This window comes from Tympanuchus pallidicinctus, unplaced genomic scaffold (genome assembly GCF_026119805.1).
Source record: "Tympanuchus pallidicinctus isolate F22 unplaced genomic scaffold, pur_lepc_1.0 scaffold9, whole genome shotgun sequence".
In the NCBI taxonomy this organism is placed as follows: domain Eukaryota; kingdom Metazoa; phylum Chordata; class Aves; order Galliformes; family Phasianidae; genus Tympanuchus; species Tympanuchus pallidicinctus.
In genome coordinates, this window is record NW_026294813.1 from 5,520,001 (window position 1) to 5,547,543 (window position 27,543).

At 36.7% G+C, this 27,543-nt stretch overlaps 1 protein-coding gene across 7 annotated transcripts in view; it reads left to right on the forward strand.

The window, feature by feature from the left end:
• Positions 1–24,385, forward strand: part of PDE4D (phosphodiesterase 4D) — a 570,552-nt gene extending 546,167 nt beyond the window's left edge. For 6 of the 7 annotated variants that reach the window (XM_052670420.1, XM_052670421.1, XM_052670425.1 and 3 more), the window contains 10 exons: positions 6,925–7,018; positions 10,445–10,617; positions 11,572–11,670; positions 11,760–11,924; positions 13,534–13,633; positions 17,265–17,419; positions 17,879–18,001; positions 18,506–18,688; positions 19,346–20,406; positions 22,145–24,385. In XM_052670420.1, the coding sequence (XP_052526380.1) occupies positions 6,925–7,018; positions 10,445–10,617; positions 11,572–11,670; positions 11,760–11,924; positions 13,534–13,633; positions 17,265–17,419; positions 17,879–18,001; positions 18,506–18,688; positions 19,346–19,756 (1,503 nt within the window). In that variant the 3' untranslated portion in view covers positions 19,757–20,406; positions 22,145–24,385. Of the gene's footprint in view, positions 485–6,924; positions 7,019–10,444; positions 10,618–11,571; positions 11,671–11,759; positions 11,925–13,533; positions 13,634–17,264; positions 17,420–17,878; positions 18,002–18,505; positions 18,689–19,345; positions 20,407–22,144 lie in introns of all 7 variants that reach the window. The other variant, XM_052670426.1, reaches the window with a different exon arrangement.
• The last annotated feature ends 3,158 nt before the right edge of the window (positions 24,386–27,543 follow it).

Below are 27,543 nucleotides of genomic sequence, written 5' to 3' on the forward strand. Positions count from 1 at the left end.
TGCTAGTTAGGCTCTATGGGAGGGATTAGTGGCACTCTTTGTGGCTTCCCCTTTAGGTCCTTATTTGGTAGCTGTTGATAGAGCAAGTCTTTCCAGCAGCTGAGCATCTTGACATACATTATTCATTAAGTCCTGGTGTTCAGGAAATATGCATATCCCTAGCTCTTCTGATATTTCTTCAACTCATTCAATATGTCTCTTCAACATTGCCTGTGAGTGCTTGGAATTTTACAAATGGCATTTTTACAATCAGAAGACTACACAGTTGGATTTCATTTCAGAGTGCCTCCTGTGCACACAGTTGCTGAGAACCTGAAGATCAGCAAAAAGAATTAGGAGAGAAGGCATCTTTCTTCCTGAAAGTCTTTTGCGGTATCAGATAGCAAAGAACTGAACAGCTTAGATTTGGTAGTATAGAAAAAAAAAAAAATCAAAAATGCCTGAGGCAAACTATTTACTCTCAGTTTCTTGGGGCTACATAAAGGTAGGATTTTGTTTTACCTTTTAAGAACATTGATTTGCAGTGTGTGATTGCATGATTACTGGATATCACGAGTATTTGCGGATAACAGGGCTATGGGTAATATGCATATAAAGTCAAAAATCAGAAAAGCACGCCTTTGTTCAGCAGTGAGGATGAACTGCACTGTATACAGTCTTACAGCTGGAACCTGTAAAATAATGTTGCAGTAGTGGATAATTAGACAGTACACAGTGCCACAGAAATTCAGAAGAGTTTTGTGTTCTTTTATGAAAGATTGCTACAAAAATTTATTTATAGATCTTAAAGGATTAAAAACAAAACAAAACAAAAAAATCACTAAAAACTGAGGCAGCATACAATAGGTTACAGCGTGATTAAAGAGGCTGAGGATAATGGATGAATGCATGACTCATACTGATTTTAACAGCTGAAGAAATGTGAAATTATCAACAGTACGTTTCAGCGGCATTTTCTGTTAGCCTGTGCATGTGTGACAGTTAATTGACTAAAACACAGGGAGTCTGAAAATTGTGTTCTTCTAATATTGATCTACATTATTACTTAGAGCAGCTTTGAACTAGCTTGAAGCTGCAGTTGTGCTAAAAAAATAGTATTAAATCAGCTTTTATCTCTTTTATGGGAAAGTTTTGCACCAATAAATTAAATCAGTGTGCCAGTCAATGAAACTCACTTAATACCAAGCTAGGCTTGGGCACTGTTTTATCTCTGTTTGTTTATTTGTGCTTAAAAACAAACAGTGATATTTCCATACGGTTAATGAAGCATCATCCTTTGATTGACATGTAGTAATTCTTCCAAATAATCCCGTTTCTGTTTTTTACTGAATTAAGTGATGCAAGTATTTAATTAAATCACTAAATATTACAAACAAAATACTCACTGATTGAATTTCTTGTGCTTTTTTGTATTACTACCTGCCTTTATAATTTATTTGTTTTGAAAGTGGAAGTGTAAAACCTTCATTAGGTCATTGTGTCCGATCAGGTCATTGTGACCATTCTCTGCTACTGCAGAATTGTTACGGTGTATTCTCAAGGATTTTGTTCAGTCATCTGTGAAGAGACTGGATTCTATTATGCTGACTAGGTGGATTCCTTTCTCATTTATAAAAAAATAAGATGCAATTATTTTCCATTCAGCTAATAGAAAAGTATTTATTGTAATTTGCTTGAAAATATTTTCTGGATTGCCAGACAGATACTGTGGTGTTCTTTCTTGCTCAATAACAAAAATTAAATCACCAAACTTAAAAAAAAAAAGAAAAAAAAGAAATCACTGTTACTTACCTTTAAAATGGTTACAGTTATTAATTAAAGCTGAGTAGGCAGCATGTAGCTGCAGCTGATTACACATGGAAAATATGTCCTCTATTGTATAGACAGTGTCCTATACTTTGTATAGGTAATGATTTTAATATAAAAGTAAAGTAGTACTTAAATACAGTTATAGCATAGTGCTTCCTAAGTTCACAGAATGCATATCTTAGGAAAAATGTGAAGATGTAGAGGAAGATCTACACTTACTGGCAAACAAAATTCAATAATTTGGAATATTTTTGAAATGACAAGAAAGACTGAGGTGTGTTAGGTCATGACATACATTTGCATTCCTTACTATTTATATATTTTACTTACTTGTCTGTGCTTCAGGCTATACTTTATTGTCTTCTTTTAAATTATATTGGAGAGAATTATGGCCTGATGGATGTAAGAGATTGGCTTTCACTGAGTATTGCTTCAATAAACATTAAAAACAGAAACCTGATGAATCTATAAGGCTGGCATATTTTCAGTTATGTATAATAGTTTAGTGTATATATATAAATATATAATTTACATATATATACACATATATATACAGTTAATATATATGGTATGTATAAATAGTATTGTTTGTTTTATTTTGAGTTATGAATGCCTTTCTAAAAAGTAGCTGTTTTGAGGAGCAGGTAGCCTGAGTGAGAGAGGTCCTTTTAGGGTATCTCCACCTAAGGCAGTTCTGCATGCTTCTCCCTATGCAAGTTAACTGCAGACTGTGCATTTATTGAAGCTTTTTGTTACTGAATCAAGGAATGACATTATGCAAAAGATGTAATCAGTAAACTGCATTTATATTAAGTGCACAGACCAAACTTCTTCATAGCCATGAACTGATTTTCTGGGTAGATCTTTGTATCTTCGGAGTTGAACATGAAGTTTCCTCTGATTTACAGATGCTAAGTCTCCCCAAATTATATCAGTCTGGTCACCATTTGGGAATAGAGTTACTGCGAAAGACAGTCCAAATTTTTTTACATAACTTTGCTGACATCATCAGAAATCATATCTTTTCCTCCACAAAGTTGTTTATTTATACCATCAGTTGGCTGTAATATATTTATACAGTGACATGGACACACAGAGCACAATTGTAGAAGGACTTTAACTACCCAGCTCATTCCTCAGTCTATAATGTGTTCTTTGAAGATGACTGCTATTTAGAAACCTTTTCTTATCAACACATTTATTCTTATGCATTACAGCTCTCTTGGTATTTTCAGATTTTGTTTCTTTTTTTTACTAAACTCTGCTTGTGTGACAGCAGTATTCAGCAGTGAAGAACTGCATAATTGACTTAATGGACATTTTATAGCCTGTTCATTTCCTGAGGGAATTTCCTAGGTGATAGTCAAGGGCAGTTATATTCTAGGGAGGTACAGAAATGTCATTTTTCTAATCTTACAGAGCCTAGCATGTAAAATGTGAAAACCTTTCTGAAGAAGAATGCAATATATGCATAACCTTTCCAAAAGCCTCCACTTTCTGCCTATATTGAGCTGACAGTATCGTAATTTAGTTGTATGATGTAAATGTAAATTTGTAACAGCAGGTTGGATCCATTGTGACTGATTCCCTTCAACTAGGAGTGTATGTGCTATTCAGTTTTTAAAAACTCTTAGTTAAAATGTGTATTACATTTACTATTAATAACAAGAATTTCTTCATGGTTAGTTTGACTTATTGTCAAAAAGTGCTAAATGTTACTTCTGAGATGACAAATGATGAGAGCATAGGTAGTCTAGCCAAGTTCCAAGCACTTACAAGAGATGTTTCCTGGATGACTGAAGCAGTGTTGACTCACGGATAAAACAGAAACTCCTCTGATTTGCAGTGAGATCTTGCGGGAGCCACATGAGACTTAGGCAGAGATTTATTCTCAAATAACAGTGCAGGGATACATAAATGTGTGGAAAGCTGATGTTCCTTGAACAAGCAACTGCATAGGGTTTTGCTTAGGCCTGTATAAAGTTTCTGAAGACTTGGTAAAATTAGAGGTTTAGATTTGGTGTATTTTTTCTTCTCCAAAGGAGATTTTAAACATGAAAGGATTAAGTAACATGCAGATATACTGAAACCAGATCGTTTTTTGATTATTTTGCAATATCTCTGTCACTCTTCATTTCTTTTATTTCTCTCATGCTTTATTGTTCTTCATCAGAAACAGCTGTCTGCTTACGGTATACAACTTCATATGATTCAGTGTGGATGACAGTCATAAAGTTTAGTCATGTATAATTAGGAAATCAAAGCAGTTTTCTGAACTCCATCTCAGTCCAGATGTTTTCAAAATAGTTGTCAGTTAAAACCCATTCAGCAGCAGCACAACCTTTTCCAGGTTTTATGTTGATGGTCTAGCTTATGTGTTCAGGTGGCTTGTGGGTTGATTGGAGGAGGAAAGGCAGGTCTCTGCATCAGACAGAAATGTAGAAGTAGAAGGGACTAGTGTGCCCCATCAAGACTAGTACTCTGTCGCTGTGAGCAATAAATATTTATTTCAAAATTCCTAGAGAATGTACTACAAGCTCTTCAAGATGATGCCCAGTGCACAGTAAAAAACCCGAAAGCTCAAAAGCCAGAATTGTTCTCAGCACTGGAGAACAACAACACACAGGATATACTAACCTCTGTGTTTATATGATATTATTCTGTGTAATAATAGAAATAGTCCAAATGCTAAGCTCCAGCTGAGGGCAAAAAGGACTCCCAGTTATTACACTGAACATGCTGGAAAACTTCTAGCTGCCAGTCATTATACAGAGTGTTTAGCACTGAGTGTGAGCATTGCTTGAGAAATGTAATTCTGCAGCATCGCAAGGTACTCCATCCACTTTCTGTAAGTGGAACTAGCCTCCAGTGTTAGGAAGAAAGATATTTTTCTCCCTTTCTGACCAAAATTAAATATATGAATCAGAGAAAAAAAAAAAAAAATCTTTTTTTTTTTTTTTTTTTTTTTTAATCAGGTAGCTGCAGAGGAGGCTTTTATAGATGAGTTCCCAAGCCATACTTATGAGCAGTGGCTAAATGAACCTTTTTTAAAGAGCAGCAGTTGTTTTTCTCTGCAGCTGCAAAAACTGAACATCAGAGTCACCTATGCGGGCATATCAGGAAACAGCTAGATAGACACAGACTTGTGGAGAAGGATCCAGAGACATTAGCAGCATTAAAATTAAGAATGAGAGAAAATTGGGGCAGTAGTAAATACGCTGATGACGTATCTGGAAGTTAATGCCATTTTGTCAACTTCTGGCATTTGATTATTCCTATACATTTCATGTAAAGTTTCAGGTTCTGAATGTAGTGTGGAGAAAAGTAAGTCTGTGAGATTGTCATTGTGAATTATTTCTCACCTTGGGTGCGTGAAAAAAGCTGTGGACTTAAAGACATGATAACAGATTAAAGAAGGGCTTTAACTATTTATAACATTGGTCACAAACATGTAATGTCACTGTAGAGGACAGTGCTGGTTTCATGCAGAATATGTAGCCATAAAGCTCATAGCTTACAAAGTGTTTACAGTATGGTTCAGATTTTCCTAAATCTGTTGAGCTCTTTCTGGCACATGGGTGTGTTTAAGATAAAAATTGTGCCTTTGGTATGTGAGAGAAGTAGCATTTGTTGTAGGAGTCTTTGTAGGAGGAAATTCCTGGGCTGATGGCATGTCAAGGTGGCAGGAAAATGCAGTGGCTAATGGTTAGAGTGTTACACTAAAGGTAATTTTTATATGGTGCACTGTGTGCAATACAGTAATTCGTGACTTCCAAAGGCATTGTAAAGAAAATAATATCTTTAGCTGTGCAAAGCCCCTTTGAAGCAAGGCTTTGATTTCAGTGGGATGAAATGGAAAAGAAATGGATAATGTTTTGTCTAGTGCTTTGTTTAATATATAAAAGAAGAATTTACCAATTTTCTATATAAAAAGAACTTCTACAGAGTTGTATACTAAGGACAGAGATTGCTTAATGTAACAAATAGTCATGACTGGGTGAACAAAGTGGAAGATGAGTCTGAAAATAAGAGAAGACGGGAAACTAATAAAAAATGAGAAGATGGTGAAATAGTAGACTAAGTTCCATTATGACAGGTATTGATTTAAACTGGAAGGATTTTTTTTACTGGATTATGGGTATTGCTGAGTTCTATTTATTGGTAATATCAAGACAGGTGTCAGAGCACTGGCACAGGTGTCAGAGCACAGAGGTTGTGGAGTCCCCTTCAGAAATTGCCTGAGTGTGGGCTGGGGCACCCTGCTTTGGCAGCCAGATGAACCTGAGGGATCCCTGCCAACCCCAGCCCTTCTGGGATTCTGCAAGGATGTCTTTTAATCCTGTATTTCTGAATGAATTAAGAAAGAACTATAATGATGCAATTAGCTGTAAGTGATTGGAATGCTAATATCCTCTTGCATAAAACAGATTACCTGTGGGACTTGCTATCTCACAGGGAAAACAAGTTTTCATAGATAACTGTTTTTTGTATCATATGGGTACTGGAAATTTTCTGAGGCATCAGACAGGGCAAGTCATTGAATTGACAAAAATAATTTTAAGAAAAACATAAGATTAGTTCTGTTTGTACTGGCGTGTAGGAACTCAGTAAGTTTGATACATTTAAGGAGTGCCACCAAATATATTGTGTAGATCAGTGATGAGGCATGCAACTTGAACAGTTGTAAAATGTATCACCAAAAATGCACAGTAAGTTAATTTATTAGTATGATAAGACATCCTAATAGATAAGGTCTTGTATAAACATGCTTGCATTTTATCTTCCAATTAAAATGAAAACCTGAAAAAAAGATGCACTGTTTGTATTTTTATGCATATGCCTTATAGCTTTCACTTGAAAGTAAGATCCTGTGCCTAAGTAATTGAATCACTGTTCAGTATTTCTGGGAGTAAAGAATTATATTGTTTAAACCAGGATAAGGTAGAAGGGAAGAACAAAATTATATGTCATTTTTCCTTTCACTGTTACCTTAATTTAGTGTGTATTCTGACTGTTGTGTCCTTTGCCCTATTACAAGTCAACTGCATTCTCTCATCCTATCTGGAATATGTCTTGATCAATAATTTACAATTTATTGTTGTTGTTCCTTTCCAGTTTAAACGTATGCTCAACCGGGAGCTTACTCACCTGTCTGAAATGAGCAGATCAGGCAACCAGGTCTCGGAATACATATCGAACACATTTTTAGGTAAGATAGTGATGGGAGCTTTTACCTTTTTGTTTGTTTGTTTTTAAGGCTTTTAAAATTGCGTTGCTTTCCGTATTGCTTTCTGTCTTCAGAAGATGTACATTCAGTATTTCATTGGCCAGTATTTGAGCAGAGTACGGTTGATCCATTCCATCACAGTTCATTTAGTTTGTGTGTGTAGTTCCCTGTAAATGTAGTGACAAATAAATATTCATCTACATATTGTCATGTAACGTTACAGTGATTGCTACCAAATTAAACAATGAATATATAATGAGAAGTATGTGATATATTAAAAATAGTTCTTCCATTCTGTTTCCCTTATGCCCAGAAGGGAAGTTAGAGCCAAGCGGTTTCAGTGTGCAGAAAGCAGACAATCACAAGTAACCTCATTAAATCTCACAGTTCAGATGCTTTGGTATTCCCTGCCTACCCGTGAGAAGGCTGATGAATATGACTAAGTCAACATCTGAGCAGGCAGCTGCCAGGAGAGTTTGTGCAGCTAAAGAGCTTACTCTGTGGGATGCACACATCAAAAAAGCCTTATTGCAGTATTACGAAGGCTGTGGTTTCTCCTCTATAGTTGCGCAGATCGCAGTGTGGGTATCTTGATAAAACTGGTGAAAAGGAATAAGACTTGGTTCCATACAGCTGATTTTGAACAAGAAATAAAGTAAACAAATCTGCAGTGGTTCATTAAAACTGTGCATGTGAGGGGAGAGACAGCTAGTTATATCTAAATCAAGATAACAAATGTGTTAAGAAGTACTGATCACTCATAGGATCTTTTATTTCTGCCATAGTTGGGACATTTTTTGTGCTGCTTGTCACCATAATCTGAATGGATTGCTTAATGGGCTAGTTCAGATTATCCATGATTGCAGTAGCATGCCTGAGCACTGCACTGCAGCACAGCAGGATTTCTTACATGAAGGAAGTGATGAGCCTGTATTGTAGTGAATTGCTGTCCCTCAGCTTCAGGAGTCCTGGAAATGACAGTGTAATGTTGCCTGAGAAGATGACCTACTTAGGCTAACTGAAAAGATTGAGATACCAGTATCTGCATGTCTTTACTTGAAAACTTAAGGCTCATTTTGACAGGATAAGGAAATGTATTTGTCAGCCTTACAGGATACCTCAATCTGGAGCAGAAAGAGTGCTGGAGAAGCCATCACTTACAAATTACTGAGCCATGGATATTGTTTTGCAGCTGTATATAAATGAAAACCCATGCTTAAAAACGTAGATGAAGAGGAATACCATGGGGAAAATAACTCCACTAAATCTTGTGCTTAAATAAGATGCTCAAATCTAATATTATCAAAATGCGCAGCCTAAATGTGTAGATTCTGAGCAACAATTAAAAGAAGGAAAGCATTCTCTCCGTGTATAATTCATATAATATATTAAATTATCTACTAAGACAGTAACTTATCCCTGAACATCTACAGACTCACATTTGAGATTTAGGAAGGTGTAATGAGAGATTTTCACCAATCTTCAGAATGGATGAACTGCAAATAGAACTATATGACATGTATAAAATTATTTTAATGATAACAAACACATTCCTTTTTAAAGAATTAAAGCTCCTATCTTGAGACTGCTAATATCCAAGTTTTATATTTTTCAGTGTGAATAGAAAGTGTAAGAGAACCTGCCAATGAGTGTAATATAACCAGGGTCAAAATGGCAAGTTGACTTTTGTGGTTATTGGTATGGTCCTGAGACACTTTATCTCACTGTTAGCAAAATACACAGGCAATCCTGTGGAATTCCTTAGCAGATCAAAAGTTGTTCAGACAGACCCTTCCTTTCACTTGAATTGTTCTGACAGCTCAGCTTATGAATCTCCCTTTGATGAGTCTAAGCATTGTGAATATGACCAAAACCATAAACATCAAAGCATGAACACGAGTCACTGTTCCTCATCTGTTGTCAGTTTGTACCTGTCGACAGCTGCAGTGCTTATCCTACCCCGTTTTTCCTGATTGTCTGCATGTGGAGAGCCAAGTGTGGTGGGGCAACCAGGGAACTTGGTGCCACAGGCTAAATCTTGGTGACATTTCTGCAGTCTCTTCTTTTGCTCTGATTTGTTTGGAATTTGAGGAGTCCAGTAAATGGAGGCTGGTAAAGGGTAATTGAAAAGAGAACTGAAAAGGGGAAAAGTAACAAGCTAGAAATTAAGAATGGACCAGCTACTTTCATCTGGTTTCAAAACCTTTATTGTAGATGACCATTGCAAGAAGAATAAAACAGACATATATTTTTTAAGAGCCCTGACTTTTTTTAATTGTTTTTGTTTCTTCTAAGAAATGAAATCCCAGTTTTCCTTCTGGAGTCTTACATTAGAAGTATGTCCCTGACATTCCTGGTTTTGCTGTGAGGTTTCTTAAGGGGTAGAAAACGTGCAGATATATTTTATCAGATAAGGGATGATTTAGAGGAAGTATTAAAGCACCACATTTAAACACAACATGATTGAAATGAACAAAAATTTGTGCAAAATACTAGCAGTTTTGGCAGGAAATCTCTCTGTTGCCCTAACTTGGGTTTCATTGGAGACCAGAAAGTCTGCAGTGCTCTATACCCCCATGGTGTTTCTGCAATGATCATCTGGCAATGGCCTACAAATACTTTACTCTGCCTTTAATCTTTGACAGCATGGTAGAAAGTTCTACTGGCACATACGTTGATGAGGTATATGAAGTTATGCCACTGATTCTGCAAATAAAGCAAAAACTGATAAAGCAAAAACTCAGTAGAAAATGCTGTGGTTTTTTTTTTAGCAGAATAGACTTTTTGTCAGAAATACTGTATTTATAGGTGCTATAAATTGTAAGAGAAAAAAGCTGCACTGCTGATGTGTTGATTTCCCATGCAAACCATTTGTTGATATGGCTCCATCAGCAAAAGCCTTTCTGTGTTGTACAGGGTCTTAGCACAAACAGCTGTCAGGTCCTTGGAGTCCTGAGATGTTTTAGAAAAATTATAAAATATGGTCTTAATTTTTTGGTGTTTTTTTTTTATTTTCCAGAAAAGAAGGAATTTTAAATTTTCTTGGCAAATGAAAATACAGTCTTCTGCTAATCTGTAGTAACCCGTTTTAAATTAAACAACTAACCCTATTCTGTGGTAGTGCTGAGGATACAGGGGAAGTGCAAATAAGACAGTCACAAGTCATATTTGAAGCCAGTTCAGAGATGATGCAGTTTATGATGCATAGTTCTGCTTTACTGATGTCCAGATCTATGTTCATCTTGTTTCTTGTTTTTACTGCTCTCAGTGTGAAGTATCTGCTGCAAAATCTACCGTGGCAATTATAAGTTCTGTTAAATTTAATGAATGTTTAATGAAACTTAACAGTGAAGTGGACAAGAATATTTTTAATTCATTTCAAAAATATTTTTCTTCATTCTTTTGAAGATAAACAACATGAAGTTGAAATCCCTTCTCCGACACAAAAAGAGAAAGAGAAAAAGAAGAGACCAATGTCTCAGATCAGCGGAGTCAAAAAACTGATGCACAGCTCCAGTTTAACCAATTCCAGTATTCCCAGATTTGGAGTTAAAACAGACCAAGAAGATGTTCTTGCCAAGGTAGGGAATATTTAAATATTTGAATTTAAACCACTGAACTAAAAATAGAGAACTTATTCCATCCTCTGCTTATAACCGTGATTTCAAGCTATAGCAGTAAAGGATGATCTCACTTAAATATAAATCCAGTGAAGCGGAAAAGTAACAAGTGAAATCAGAATCAGGCCTTGAGGGTTGATTTCCACATGAACAGGATTTCAGCAGGAATACTAGCTGCCTGGAAATGGGATGTAAATTAGCAGTTGTGGATACAGTAATAGTGCTGCATATTCCTAAACAATACCTGAGGAATGAAGAGTGAACTGGTATACAGTCAGAGAAATGAAAACATGTAGCAGCCATATGTTCTTCAAAAATGCACAACTGTATGTAGCATTAGAGCTATTGCTGCAAGTCCTGTCATTTGCTCTGTCATTTCATGCACATCTGTTTTTAGGGACACTTCCTGTGATTTTGCATCGGTAACTATATGGCAATGATGTAAAACTAGTATAAAGTGATTATTCAATCAATTTTAGATGTTTGCTTTTGGAAATATGCCTCTCTGTATGTTCCCAGGAAGCCCCCACTTCATATGAACCATCAATTCATTGCTGAGATGTGGGGAGATGGCAGCAATTCACCCCCTCCTTGAACCTACCAGGCTTGAGATGGAAAGTGTGTCAGTTTTTTCAAGATATTGTACCATTTCTCCTTCTGTAGCATTCCACTTAAAAGTGGCACTCCTTGCCTAGTAGGTTAGAATCAGGAAAGGTGGTAGCTGCAAATGCAACTATTTCAAGGTTACTAGCAACAACTTTCCCCCTTGCAAAGTTTAGCATACAATATTTACAGGGCCTCTACAGCAGCCTTTGCATTATCATGGATCTGCTGTTTGTGAGTGTTTCAACTGAAAAATGCTGGAGTCTTGTATGTTAAGATTTCAGCATTGGTTCTTGCTCAATTCTGTTCTAGGAACTAGAAGATGTGAACAAATGGGGCCTTCAGGTTTTCAGGGTAGCAGAGCTATCTGGAAACAGACCTTTGACAGTCATCATGCACACCGTTTTTCAGGCAAGTAGGAGCAGTCTTGCAGTTTTGTGCTTCTTTCAGAAATTTTGTTGGAGTTGGTAATCTGAATTGTTTCTCTTTTCCCTTTCCAGGAACGAGATCTGTTAAAAACATTTAAAATTCCAGTGGATACTTTAATAACTTACCTGATGACCCTAGAAGACCACTACCATGCAGATGTAGCATATCACAATAACATACACGCTGCAGATGTTGTTCAGTCAACCCATGTTCTGCTGTCAACCCCAGCATTGGAGGTAAATTATGCTTCAGTGGGAAAGACAAACGAGAGAAAAGGACATACTAATACTCTATGCAACTAAGTGAGAAAGACTTTAGCTTCTGCAATGTTTTTTCAAAAGAAATCTTGATGTTTCTTTCATGAATTGCACTCTTTAAAAGATACTTTCTGAGGATCAAGATTTATTTACCAATAAATATTATGGGGAACGTGTCATATTTTTCTTAAAATCATGATCTAATACTTGCAGATTTGTGCTGCCATAACTTTATAACTTTTTCTACTGTCTCATTATTAACTGCCTCCTCTTCCATCATTATTTCACTTTTGGGACTCCCACTCACTACAGTGAAATTGCTTAGAAAAGATGAGGGTATAGTGGGCTTTACTCAGTAGAGCCATTTGCTTTTTGTTTTGAATTTGTGCATGCTTGTACTGGCTATGGAAGGCTGTTTAGCTATTTCTGTGTTTATTGTCAAGCAGATTGGAGCACATGCTAAATTTTCTCTGGATTGTCTAATTTTTTTCATAAAAAAAGTGATAGGGGTGCAGCCCTCATTACATCAAGCACTGACATATCGCAGTGAGGTGCTGGAAAAAGGAATGTAAAGCAAGCAGGTGAACAAAGGCTTTGTCCTCATTTTCAAAGATGGGCTGCATTTTAATTCCTTTTCATTGCAACCAATCTTTCAAATTACTGAATTCCTCTGCTCTACTGTCCTATTGACGGGAGGGCCATCATTGGATCTTAACACAGTAGGCAAAGATCCTTAAAGTCTCAGGAGTTCTCTTGAGAAATATTTTAATCATCTCCAAAGGAACATGAGACTATGTTCTTAAATCACTCTGACTTTACTAAACAGCTGAGGTGATTGTAAGGTCCTTTTTTTCTCTTTCTGTTAATTAATAATCTGTTTCTTATGGCCTTGTTCTCTGAAGCTGTGTGAAGTAAAATCTGCCCAATGCCATTGCTGACCTATGTATTTCAGTGTTGTTGATCAGTTATGAAAGCCATTATATAACTTGAAAGCTTGTGACAGAAGGAGCATGGGCTCAGTAACATAATGGATCCCTTGCAGTTCTTGCTTTCTACCTTTCTGATAATCTCATATGGAATAAAAATCAATAAATGTTAAGTAAGATATCTTAGTAGTTTATCACCATTTCTTCTCACATCACTGAGGAGATGTTCTTTCTTCAAGTGCAGGAGTATGTGTTGTTTGTGTAATGTAGCCTGGAATTTTTAGCTTGAGTTTCTACTATAAATCAGAAATCTAAATCTGTAATTAATGATCTAATAACAATGGACTTATTTGCAGACTGAAACTGAAAAATACTTCAGTTATTGAATTTAGTGAAGCTGTCAATGTGAAATAAGGATAGTTTTACTTTGGGCAACCTTGAAAATTTTATGAAATTCTACATGACTGATGATTTACAAAAGGTTTTAGTAACCTATATGTAAAATATATTGAGATTCCTGGTGCATTTCAAACGTGTTTTGCTTGTTCAGTCAGATCTAGATTCAAAGTTGAGTTTTTTTGGGTTTTGTTTTGTTTTGGTTTTTTACTGAAAACAGTTTTTCATTTATTAGTGATTGTCATTTCTGTTTCATGGTTTTCTAGGCTGTGTTCACTGATTTGGAGATTCTTGCAGCAATTTTTGCCAGTGCAATACATGATGTAGATCATCCTGGGGTTTCAAACCAGTTTCTTATCAACACAAGTAAGTTTCATGTTCAGTGGTTTTCTCAAGAATTTGCTGCAAAATCTGCACTTAGCACCTGAAAAATATACAGTTAACTCCTTGTTTGTTTGCATCTGTACCTTCTTTCATTAAATAGGTAGATGTTTATATATAAAACTGAATACTATTTTATATTATCTGTTACTTCAGACATAAAATATGCGTAGTATTCACCAGCAGAATTAAGATATGAAGTATAATTCTGGCACTGTTTCAGTGTGTTGGATATTGTCTCTTTCCTAGAAGTTAGTTAGTTTGTATAAATTAATTAGATAAAGTTGTGGAAGATAAAGGAAGATTAGAAAAAAGAGCGGTTATGTTGAAATCATACATTATGACCAAGGATAGCCATACTTTTTGAAAAAAATATAGAAAATAAGTTTCTTTTTAGAAAACAGATCACCAAGACCATCTCTGCCTCTCCCCAGCTGTTGTGCTTATTTTCTCATCTTGACACAGTCATGCCTCTCGGACTGAATTTTCTCAGCCTACCCCTGCAAACTGTAGCAAATCTCTTTTTTGTCAGTCTAGATTGTGCTCTGTGTATGGAGGAAAATAAACTAATGAAGTGAGATCCTAATGCCATCTCCAGATTTGTTGTTTTTCTGCATTTTTCATGGCTGTTCTGTGCAGCATCGCATGGATTACTTCCTCTCTTTTATCTTCTGCTCAAAAAGCACTGCAAGTCTCATTGAGTACAGCAGTGGCATATTTACTGAATGGCTTCTTGCCACCTGTAATTTGCTTTGATTACAGTGTGGGTACCATGCTGTCAGTCAGTGCAAGTTCTATCTTAAAATATTATTTATTTTGACATCCTTTGTCTTCTCCTTTTACTAACCCAGAAGTACAGAATTGAAAATAATGCAAAATATCCAAGCACATAAGCAGAAAAAGCTACATAAATGAGAACACATGTAGAGTTTTGTGTTTGACCCATGCGGTTTGCACATTCATAGGCACTGTCATTTAGGCACATACGTGAATCTGTTCCTCTGGTTCTAAAATAGTATGACCTCATATCAACAGATAGTCTGAAGAAGGGAGATCCTGTTCTGACTCATTGCTGCTGTACATTCAGATAACACTTCCAGTCTAGCCTGCATCTAATTTTATTTGCCTGAATGGCCTGAGGGCTACCCTGTAGTGAAATTCAATTTGGTGACTAATCTACAAGGTAGAGGAGATCCCTGTGTTGGTAACAAGTGCAGTTCAGCAGCGTGGTGCAGAAATGTAGTAAACCAGGCATTGTGCATGAAACTGTGTGGTGTCCAAATTCTTTCATTTTTAATAGAAATTGGATATCAGGTGATATCTGTGGCTCTGGGGTGCTATGTGGAAAGTTTTTTTTGAATGTTGTTTAAGTTAGCAGTAAGAATGGCTAGATGGGGGGACCAGAATTGCTATGTGAAACTCACCTTTAGGCAGATGGTTGAAATTCAGCTGAATTAGCAGTAATTTTGGTTTAGCAGCTTAGAAGAAATGTCCTGTCCCTCTCTGTTCAGCTTTAGATAGAGAAGGCTTTTACGTAAATCAAGTAGTGTCACCAGCTGGAACTACTGTTGCCAAGCTCAAAGGAAATGGGATTTTTGTTGCTTGAATTGTTACATGTATGAACCATACGAACAGAGACAGACAAAGACCGTTTAATTTAGGTTTGTTTAGGTATCTACTAACTGACGTTTTCAATGAGAGCTTGAGAATCAGTAATGACATGGATTATACACATACAAAATTTCTCAAATCTGAGATTTTTCTAACCTTCACAAGATCATTTTCTTCCACTTAGGTTTAAGTTTTCCAATGAAACTTAGAAAGTATTAGCATTTCACTAAGAATTGTGCAAATACTTAAGCTTAATTGATCTCCAGTTACCTTAATTATGTACTTATTTCCATATTTCACATTATTCTTTATAATTATTGATATGTGATATTTATAAGTATTGCTTCCCTTTTCCAAAGTTTAAGGTCTATTTACAAAGCTGTCCAAAAATGTGATCTCTCAGAAATACTATTAAAATATAAACAGATATGGATTGTATTAGTGACAGGGTAGATAACTATTTGATCATTTTAAGCTTGCCCTTTCAGACAAATAGTCTTGAAGGTTACAGCGTGCTACAAAGTTTACCAACAAGATGAACTTTCTTCCATTTCCACCTCCATTACGTAGTTAAACACGTTTTAGCTCAGTCTGTAATTCCAGCCCTTCTGAAGCAGTTCAGCAATGATAAATGCTTTGCAGATGGAGTAGCTTTCAGCATGCTATTTGGAAGGAAGATAAACTGCTACCTGTCCTCTTTGTAAAAAAAATGATAAGTAGGCAAGCTTTATAAGTATTCTGTGAAAGAGATACAATTTGACAAATTTGCTTTCTTTTTCCTTTTACTATTACATTTTTGCTGCCGTCAAGATAGGGGAAGGTAGAGGAAGATTTTCTCAGTTTATGAGATCAATAGGTTCAGGACAAGTGAGGAAGACAGCAGAAGAATACGTAATGAAACTAATGAAATCTGAAGAGCAGGGCTTTTATAGGCACCCCACTGAGCCAGAGGAATTTTGAAAAAAAGCTGTGATAAAGGAAGATAAAGGAAGATAAAGGAAGACAGGGTTTAGAACAGACTTGCATATGGTTAGATTTCAGATAGAACAACTAAGAAATAGAAATTAATGTCAGCACTTCACAAGTGTAATTGTATAAAAAGTATGTCTTTTTGATAATAGATTCATTTTCAAGCCAAGCTGGCTGTGTGGTGTCCCTGTGTGAAACCTAAATCTGTGTAGAAAATTGTCTTAACTGCCTTTATTTGTCAAAGCTAACTGTTCAACTGTTTGTATATGCCTCAGTACAGGCATTGCTAAGAAGGGATATGAGTTCCACTTGCTCCTGCAACTACCTGAATGACTGACTGAAGAACACTTTTGTTAGAGATAGCAGCATTTTGGCATCAGGAGTTAAACATACTCAAATATGAGGCTGTAGACAAGGCCACTGCTTGCATTTTCAAACCACACAGAAATGTATTACTGTCCTATGAGTCTTCTCTACAGACGTCCTGTTCTCATAGACTAATGACCCCTATGCCTACTTATGTGATAACTGCAGAAGTACATTGGAAACCAAGATACATGGTCTTTGCTTAATCTGCAGCAAAGCTTCAGCTGTGTATTCCCAGATCTGAGTAGCTGATAGATACAACTTCACTTAAATAATTGAATTTTTGCACGCATGGTGGTAACAAAGACAGGACTAGAAGAAAAAAACATTAGAATGTGTTTTAGTTTGTGCATTTTTGTATAATATTTTCCATATTGTTTCGTGTGTAGATGAAAAGGTATTCTGAAAAATATCTTCCTTGTGTTGTTTTCTAACTCACCATTCCAGCACACTGCACTGCAAGGCTGGCTTTTTTCCAGCATACTTTTCCTTGATTTGTTAAGATATTCAGTTAATTCTGTAAGTTTTGGTTCTGTGGGAACTACAGGAAGTCTGTTACTGAAAGCTCATCTGTAAATCTTGTTAGGAATATAGTGAGTTTGAAAAATCATAAGGGATTTAGTGGAAATAAAGATTTTAGTAACGTTCTACCCTATGACTATTATTGCAGATTCTGAACTTGCTTTGATGTACAATGACTCATCAGTACTGGAGAATCATCACTTAGCTGTGGGTTTCAAGCTGCTCCAGGAAGAAAATTGTGACATTTTCCAGAATTTGACCAAAAAACAGAGGCAGTCATTAAGGAAAATGGTCATTGACATTGTGAGTTCTGTTTTAAAGTCTTTTTTCCTCAGAGCCAGTGAAATAAATGGTAAAACACAGTCTCATTTTACGTGATGTTAGATCTATAATCAATGAAATCAAAATCAAAATTTGAAGTTTTATTCTGTGTTGTCCAAACATAAGTAGTAAGTTCTTTTCAATTTGAATTACTGACTCTACCTTTTTAGAAGGTACACAGTCCTGGTTCAAGCTGTTTCATAATTGATGTGTAAATCTTCTATTACACAACCATAGTTACAAATTTTCTACTGAATTGATGATGGACACTAATGGCATATGGGACTCAGACTTCTGTAGTATATTCAAATTCAGGCACAGAAGTTACATTTTTTCCCTGAGAATAGTTTGTTGCTGCATCCAAAGGCTTTTTTAAAGTCAGTAGAATAATTTACGTAATACTCATTTATCCATTCTTTCTCTTTTATTGTTTATTTCAAGGTCCTTGCTACAGACATGTCTAAGCATATGAATCTTTTGGCTGATTTAAAAACTATGGTTGAAACCAAAAAAGTGACAAGTTCTGGTGTCCTACTTCTTGATAACTATTCAGATAGGATTCAGGTAAAAAAACTCATCTTCAAAGAGTCATTTGTATTAATTTCTGTTAATAACTTTTGCCTACAAACCCCCAGTGTGGATTAGGTCAGCTGTCCATTTTCACACTTTTTATGACTCGTTCTTTTCCCTCTTTCGACTTACATGTTTCTTACATGTGACGTATTCCATTACATACTGAGTGATACGGTGGAAAAGTACTTGTGGACTGGTTTTGGTTTTGCCCTATTGTTCAAATTACCAAATTTGTTGGTAATTTGTTCAAATTATATCATTGGTCTTTCTCTGAAATATTTTCTGTCTCTTACATAGGCAGAAGCAGCAAGTGAGATAATTCATAGCTATTACTGCAAGTGTGAAAAACATCCAAATACTGAGTTTTGCTGTTCAGAATAGATCTTGCACTACATGTATTTTCATGATTCTGCTTCACAGCCACCAAATGTGTAAATGGAAAAGGAACTGTTTTTCTTTAGTGTAATAACACAGCAGGTGTTCAATCTATTTTAGGTTCTTCAGAATATGGTGCACTGTGCAGATCTCAGCAATCCAACTAAGCCACTCCATCTCTACCGCCAATGGACAGACAGAATAATGGAGGAATTCTTCCGCCAAGGAGATCGGGAAAGAGAGAGAGGAATGGAGATAAGTCCCATGTGTGATAAGCACAATGCATCTGTAGAAAAATCACAGGTAATTGATTTGGTATGCCTTTCTTGGGAAAAGAATGTCCAGAGCCATTCTTTATATTTTGGTATGTTTCTGAAAGTGGTATTTCTTCCCCTCTCTCCCCCTACTTCTCCCCACAGTTAATTAATTCAGCTCCTGTGTAGCAAGTGAGGGGAGCTGAGGTTCTTACTGTGGAAACAGTGCATAGCACTGTGGTTGCTGAAGGAATTCCATCGCTATCGTGATCTGCAATGAAGCACTGGCTTCAGTAAAGAATATTTTATAGCTGCTCATTTAGGATTTCTTCCAAAAGCAGAATTAAATATGAAACAGCTGTTTGGCTTGCTAGATGCAGTGGAATCATTTGTAAAGAACAATTACTGTGAAAACAAATCCTTTCCAAGTCTATATCCAGAATTCTGAATGAGGCATCTGAAATGCTAAAAGACCCTGTTCTCTGAATAGAGCAGCAAGGGTTACTTTCAGACACCTTAAGAGCAGTGTGTCTAGTGTCTCTTACTAGAGTTATCTTTCTCAGACATTATGTTCTGTTTATTTTTGACTGGATAAATGCCCAAAGCTTCTATGCAGTAAATAGATTAAATGACTGTGACTTATATGCATGGTTTATTATTTCTTTGTGAATAAGATCTCACCCTGATTTTGTACTACTTGAAATAGGTGGGCTTTATTGACTACATTGTTCATCCTCTGTGGGAGACCTGGGCAGATCTTGTTCACCCGGATGCCCAGGATATCTTAGATACACTGGAGGACAATCGAGAATGGTACCAGAGCACAATTCCTCAGAGTCCCTCTCCTGCACCTGAAGACCAGGAGGAGGGTAAGAGACAGGGCCAGACTGAAAAATTCCAGTTTGAACTAACACTGGAGGAAGATGGTGAGTCAGACACTGAAAAGGACAGTGGAAGTCAAGTAGAAGAAGACACCAGCTGCAGTGACTCAAAGACCCTTTGCACCCAGGATTCAGAATCTACTGAAATTCCTCTTGATGAGCAAGTAGGGGAAGAAGTAGAAGAGGAGGAGAATCAGACAGAAGCTTGTGTAGTAGACCATTCTTCTGACACGTAACGATGAGGACATAGCTTGTTTCTTTCTTGCCCTCTCCCTTTTACTTTCTCTTTCTCTCTCTCTTTTTTGTGGTTTTTTGTTTGTTTGTTGTTGCTGTTGTTGTTGTTGTTATTGTTGTTGTTGTTGTTGTTGTTGTTGTTTTAATTAGGTAATGGTTTAAAGTGTATGTTGTATACTATCACCATGATCACAACTCACTGTCATCAGCCAGGATGTTTGTTGATCAAAACTGACCTTGGTGACTCAGTTTGGCACTCAGGAATATTGTAACCAGAATCTTCACCTTCATTGCATCAGAAAGCAGGGGAGAGAACATTGATAAACTACGTTTTAATAAGCTCTCCATTTCGCAAATTTGATTAAATAAAGCAAATGTTTTCACAGGAGCGCCACCTGAATGCTGGTATACTTTGGTAGTTTTTGATTTTATTTTACTTCACAAGCTAAGCATTGGATAATGTTCATCATCAGAGGAAACAGAAAGAAAATAAACTGAGGTTCCTGCTGGAAAACAAATGCACACAAACGATGGGATACAACATGAATCTGTATAAGACGAATCTGTCACCAATAGGAAGATGAGCTGTGGAAATTACATGATTTTCTAACTTCAAGTCTTCTTGATGAGTGACTGAAAAAAGTGTGACACGGTGGGTTGCACTAAACTCTGCATTTTGTATAATATGTAAAAGTGATCTTTTGTAGAGCTAACTTTTATTATTAAATGTACTGAGGTATTATGTTTAAACAAGAACATTTTCAGATTTCATCATTTTTTTTCCAAAGAGTAACTTGCAAGTTTTCAGTACAAATCTGTGCTACACTGGATAATATTTCTAGGGATTTTTTTTTTTCCTTATTATTTTGCACCTTAGAATTTCATGATAATATTAAGTTGTAAGAGTTTATTGTTTTATATATTAACGAGTTCCATGAATATCCTTTATGCTACCTAAAACTCATTCAGTATGATGGCATTTTTTTGTTGTTGTTTTCATTATAATGTTCCCAAACATGTTAGAGGAAGTTTTGCTGTTGTTCTTATAGTGGCTTGATCCTGGCAGTTCTGTCTTACTACCAAAGTGGTCCTGTTGATACCAGCTGGACCACTAAGATTAACATTTGCAGGAGCAGAGCCAGTAAGAAAGATAATGAATTGTCTTTTTGATATGAAGACTGCTTTTTTGTCTCTCTGAAACACAATTTTCAGATATTGTTTTGCCTGGGAACTATAGACTGCTAAGTCAGCACAGGCTAATACAGTGTTTGGGATATTTATTTTGGCAAGGGAAGCATTACTGTAATGTTTCCAATTCTGACTCTTTGTATTTTTTTTTTTTGTCTGTTAGCTATCTAGTCAGACCATTTGCTAATCTCTGACATACATACAACATAGAAATCATGATTAGCATTACTGTTTTCATGTTTCTGCTGCCAGAAGAGCCAGATCCCTCTTTTGTGTTAATACTTCTAAGTAAATGAGCAATGCATTATGAGAAGAGGTGTAGTGTACTCTACATTATTATTATCTCAGATCTTTTCATTCTGTGTAGAGCTTGCGCTGAGGGAATCCTACTTTCAAGTCTGATTGGTACTGAAAGCTTTTGTTATTTGGAAAACTCAGTGAAGTTAGGAGCTCATATTTGTTATTTTCCTGACCTTTTGGGTCACGTGAAACAAAATAATTTCATCTGCACTGCTTTGCACTTCATTAAAATTTTATAAAATTTTACATAAAATTGTAGTTTTGACTAGGGAAAGAGTTGCCTGGAGAAGGAGTAGACTCCCACAGTATCAAGATAGAAGGCTTCAGAGAGACCTTATTTTGGCCTTCCAGGACTTGAAGGGAGTGTATAAACAGGAGGGGGTACAGTTATTTAAAAGGGTGGATAGTGATAGGACAAGGGGGAGAGGTATTAAACTGAGACAGGGGTGGTTTAGGTTAGATGTTATAAGGAAGTTTTTCACACAGAGGTGGTGACACACTGGAACAGGTTGCCCAAGGAGGCTGTGGATGCCCCATCCCTGGAGGCATTCAAGGCCAGGCTGGATGTGGCTCTGGGCAGCCTGGTCTGCTGGTTGGTGACCCTGCCCACAGCAGGGGGGTTGAAACTAAATGATCTTTGTGGTCCCTTTCTACCCAGGCCATTCTATGATTCTCTGATACTATGATTCAAGATTATTTCTTAACAAAAGAAAATATTATCAACAATCATATCCAATTTGGATTCATTTCTTAGGAAAATTGCAAGATATAAAAACAAGAGGTTTGTTTGTTTGTTTGTTTGTTTGTTTTTTAAGTGTCTGAGGTCTAGAATAAGAACTTGTTTAAAAAGTATTGGCTCACAGTTCAGCTTTTAAATGTATTTTGCATTCTCCTTTATCCAGGTCAAAGTTTTCTCTACTTCAGCCCTCACAGGGCTTTAGCACAGATGATGCTGAAGGAGGAAAGAGAAAGAAGAGAACTCATGTTTTTTCATGTTTTGATTTTTTTGTTCTTCATCATTTCTTCCCGATCCACCTAAAAATCTTCTCAATCCCCAAGAGTGCCTGGAACTTTAATAACGGAAAAGCAATATAAATTCCAAAATAACCAGTGAAACCTGAAAAAGTTTTATATCTGCACAAATTGAAAGTAAATGAAGAAAATAACACCATATTGTGAAATATATACCCATACATACGGACAATCACATAAAAGAAAATGATATCATTTCTTAGAGATGGGGATATAATGCACTGTACAATCTTTTTTTTTTTTTTTCCTCTTTTGCCAAAGTGTGTTTTAGCATTGTGCACTGCTTTAAAACAGTACAACTTACAAGTGGCTTTATGTGTTCTGAGTATTTTTGCCATAAGAAAATGCAATGAGTTGGGTACTGAGTGCAGCAATGGGGAGGGGGGTAAGAAAATTCACATTGCTTATAACAGTACGCTTTAGCTTGCAAGTTACTGTACTCAATAATGCTGTGTTTGAATTTTTAACTGTTTTGTGTCATTGTTAAAAATTATAATGAAAGGATATAGATAGAACAAACAGCATTCAGAAGTTTAAAAAACTTGAATGAAATGGATTTTACAGAAAGCTTTGACAATTCTTTTAAAATGCATTATTTATTTTATTTGTGCCATGCATTTTTCTCACCAAATGACCTTACCTGTAATACAGTCTTATTTGTCTCTGTTTACAACTGTGTATTTATTGTAATGTACATACTGTAATGTTAAATGTAAATTATCTGTTCTTATTATAACATCATCCTTGTCTGGGTGGTGTTGCTATATTTGGAAACTCTTGGTGAGAGAATGATTATTGTGTATACATATTCCTTGTACATTTTTTTCTCCTGTAATATATTCTGTGTCACCTTAGAGCTTGTTTATGGAAGATTCAAGAAAAGTATAAAATACATAAAGATATATCAATAAAATTAAAAAAAAAAAAAAAAAAAAAAAAAAAAAAAAAAAAGCTGCAGGTCTTTGGTCCCAGGGCTGTGCCTTAACTTCAAACAATATTTTCTTCTGTTTTGCTGCATTTGAGGTAGCTTTGGGGATAGGGCTGGGCATATTTGTCATATTTTCAGTTGCTAGCTGATGTGGTTACTTGTGCAAGCTAGTTTGCATGATACTACAGAGAGCTTTCATTCATAAACATGCTGGAAGTTGAAGCTTTTCCAGACTTCTGGCAATATAATTGTATTGCCTCTCTGATTATCTTTTTACAGGCTATCATCAGGGATTATTGCAGCCATTACTTGCTACTAAAAAAACATTGATGTTGTATTTCAGTACTGAATTGTGCTGAACAAGCTTTGGAAAGCATCTCTAATAAGCATTTGGTTTTAATGCATATTTGCAAATGAAACAAATGGAACTAAATGGGGATAGCTCATATACTTGTTTTTTAAAGATCATCTAATACTCTTTATTTAGTAGCACAAATTACAACTATATAAGCAGAATCAATAAAGTAGGACAAAAGACCACTTCAATCTTGGAAATGCTTTCCAACACTAATATTAGTGTTATAAGCAGCCAAAGCTTTTATTTTGTATAGATGTACGTAAGGCTTTGTACAGGTGTGTATAGCATAATGCACTAGATCTATAGGAGAATGATAGGCCTCTAGATCTTTTAATAACACTAGTATTAGGTTTGCAGGTTGGACTCTGAGCATCTCTTGCTGTTTGAGTATCATGTTGCTCCAAACCGCGTAGGACTGATAGCAGTGGATTTGCCAGAGTAAGGTAAATACCTCTCCTCATTCCAGTGATGCCCAGCCCCTGTAGCATGCGACCTTTTGTTAAAAGGAGTGATTCTTTTTCAAGAGAAAACAGAGTCTCCTTTTTGACACAAACTGTAGATTTTAGCAGCCCTGGCCCAAAGAAAATGGATTGCTTTTGTTTTAACAGTATAAAAGGGACACTATAACAACAAAAATCCTGAACAACTTTTTGTTATTAATTTGGGGATGTCTTGAGAGTGGCAACTTGTGTGAACATTGCACATGACAATTCTTTCACTGGTTTCTTAGCCTCTCTTACAGCCTGTGGGATAGTACTGTACGTCAATACCTTCATATGAAAGTTTTATATGCAATGGAAATAAAGCATGTGTTGATTCTGCCTAGTTACCGTATTTGATTTCCTTTTGCAAGTTTTTTGGTTTTTTTCCACTTACGTATCATAGCTGTGACATCTCAAGTAAAAGCATTTGCCAGAATAATTATATTGCAGTATTTTTCTTCATCATACTATAGTATGGGTAGATAATAAAAAATAAATGTGGGGGTTTATCACATGAGATGAGTCACTCAAATGTGATAGTTCATGAAGTCTAGTCAAGAGAAGAGCTATGCAGTTGTCTAGAAAAGCATTCAATCTCAATTTTATGAAATTTTACTATTTACTTTAGTTGCAGAAGAAGCATATCCCAAGAAAATTAAGTAAGTGTCAGCTTTAAAGGAGCTAGGAAGATAGGGATTGCCTAGAGAAGCAATACACTGAAATAGCAGGAAGGGGGCCGGAGAGAAAGGAGCGTATTGTAATTATATATTGACCAGACAATCTCTGCTCTACATGAATAAAAAGATTTTTAAATTAGCTTCTTAAATGGCAGCTCTTGTCCTGAAGAAGAAATTCTGCAGAACCATCATTCTTAATGCTCTTGAAGTGGTTTTCATAAGCCTTCCCTTGATCAGAGTGATTTTTGGGAGTGGAGATTCTTTGCATAATTGAAAATACAATGGCTGCTCTGAAAGTAATGCATATATTTTATGATGTTGGCCCATGATGTCAGAGGCAGATGTTGGTGGTGATGTACCTTTCAACCAGTATTCCATTAACATGTTGTTGCTGTGTGATAGAAGGTTGCAAAGGGACAGTCTGACAAAATGGTGTCTGACGTGGAAGCGCATGGAGCAAATGTTTGTCATTTAATTCCACCATGTGGAATAAAGGCACCCACTGACATTCATTGATGCTTGCTGAATATTTATGGGTCCCAAACAGTGGAGGCGAGCACAGTAAGGTGGGTAGGTGGTGCATTTCAGTGGTGACAACAGTTACAGAAGGTCACTTCTGCTGGTGCAGATTTTGATGGGTTTGGCATACAGGCTCACCTTCATGGCTGGTGAAAATACATAGCTCAAGGTGGTGGCTGTGTTGGAAAAGAGTGTTTTATAGCTGAGAATTTTCCCTATCAAATAGTGTTACCGTACTCTTTATTGTAGTTTCCATGGAAATAATGAGACATTACTTTCAGAGCAACCTATGTACTTTTGAATTAATAATTTAAAAAACTCTTATCCCCATTCTTGAGACTCTTAGATCCTCCTTTGGATTTGGAGTTAGTCTGCAAGGAGTGCAGCTGTTAGAACTCCTTTTGAACCACACTTGTTTGGCAGAGGAGACTGTTGGTCTGGGATGAGAAGAGGAAGGAACTTCATAGAGTGCTGCGGGGCAGATAAAGCAGGCTGTGCTCCTCACCCATGCCTTGCCTGTCCCAGCATCCCCTACAGGAAAATACATACAGCATGGCCAACATATGGAGGGGAAGAACCCCACATTCCTGCTATTGAAACCTCTTCAGTCAGAACTTGGATAGCACATTGTGCAGCTGATAGTCTGAAGCTGGCAGGGCAACATCACTGCTTCCCTCACCACACTGCCTCTGACCTTGTTTGTGGCAATATTAATGCTTCAGATGGACAGTCAAGAGTATAATGAAAATGGATCCCTTGCTTCCTTGCAGTCAGCTGTGGCTATGGGAGCTGAATGTATTTTTGAACTTGTGACTTCTCTGTTTTCTAGGGAGAGAAAAGGGCTGAATAACTGCAGCATTGTTTGGTCATTTTCTGCTGCACTGAAAGCAAAAGTCACAGATGTTATCAAATCTTCATTTTAGTTTAGCCTACAAGGTGAAGAAAATGTCCATTCTGGTTGAGACACCTGCAAAAGTAATAAAGAATAGGATGTTCAAAAGCAGAGATCAGAGTAACAAATTTGGAGAAAAACTTGGGAAGAGAGAAATATGTTTAAACTAAAATAATCTCATTCCATCAAAAGTGATCCTGTAGCTTGGACATGGACATGTTAGAACTGAATTTGACTTTGTTTTATCTCAGTTGTCCAGGCACAAAGCTGGTTTTTTTTTTTCTTCTTACAAAGGAAGTATGTTGAGGTCACTGGAGCTATTGTGGTAATAAGAACTATGTGAGTGTTTCACAGACATTCAGAAAGTCAAAAATTATTCTGATGCAATAAAATTTAGCAGAGGTTTAAAGACTAAAAATGTGAAATTTTTAGTGCAAATGTACAGATGAGCTCTTAGCACTGAGAGGAGGAGAGTGACGACATAATTGGGTACACAGCCAGCCCACAGTTAGAGCAACAGATGCTAAGAGCAGCTCTGTCCTGCTCTAACAGCATAGTGCTGACAAGTTGTATGGATGGCAAATGAAGATCAGAAGGTTCCACATCAGAGGGTTGCCCCCAGGCATTAAAACTCTAGCCTCCACCGGTATTACCTAGTGCCCTCCATTGGGGCTATGAAGTCAGATGACTATGATGGTAGCATCCCTATCTTGCAGCTGAGTTTATTTCTTATCTGAAGAAGCCTGGAAAAGAAAAAACAGGTTATGTAGCACATAGCGTATGCACTATGTGGATAAGTGTTGTACATGCAGGGGACATGGCAATGCAGCAAGTTCTTGTGGGCCATTACTACATAAGTCAAGACAAAGACAGGTAAAGGTGGTTTACAAGCATCAGTACCTTTTGATAGTTGAAACTCTTCAGAAACAGTACACTAAATCTCTTACAGACTTATTTGGACTGACCAAACCAAGGGCTGTGTGTTACTGTGTTCTCAGACCATGGTTGGTGCTTCATGCTGCTGCCAGGGGCAGACTCTTGAGCCATGGTGCTGGCTGAAGCCCTATCCTATAACTATATCCACTTTGATGCAAGGTACACTTGAATACAGAAACATTGGCTCATGTCCCTCCTCTGATGATGGAAAGTGCCGCAGCAGCTGATGTAGAGCTGCACACACAGCTGGCTGTGCACCTACAGCCAGGCACTTCTCTTCCGGCACCTGTGTTACGAGAAGATCCTACACAAAGCAGTCCTTGGGCTTAGAAAGTTTGCCACTGAAGAGAAGGAACGAGAGGGACAACCTGTACAAGGTAGTGCTGGCTGACAGCAGCTGCAGAGCAGTGCCACTTGCAAAGCTGCATGCGAAATGTTTCAGAAGGAATGAATGGGAGGCTATTTGGTAGTGTTGAG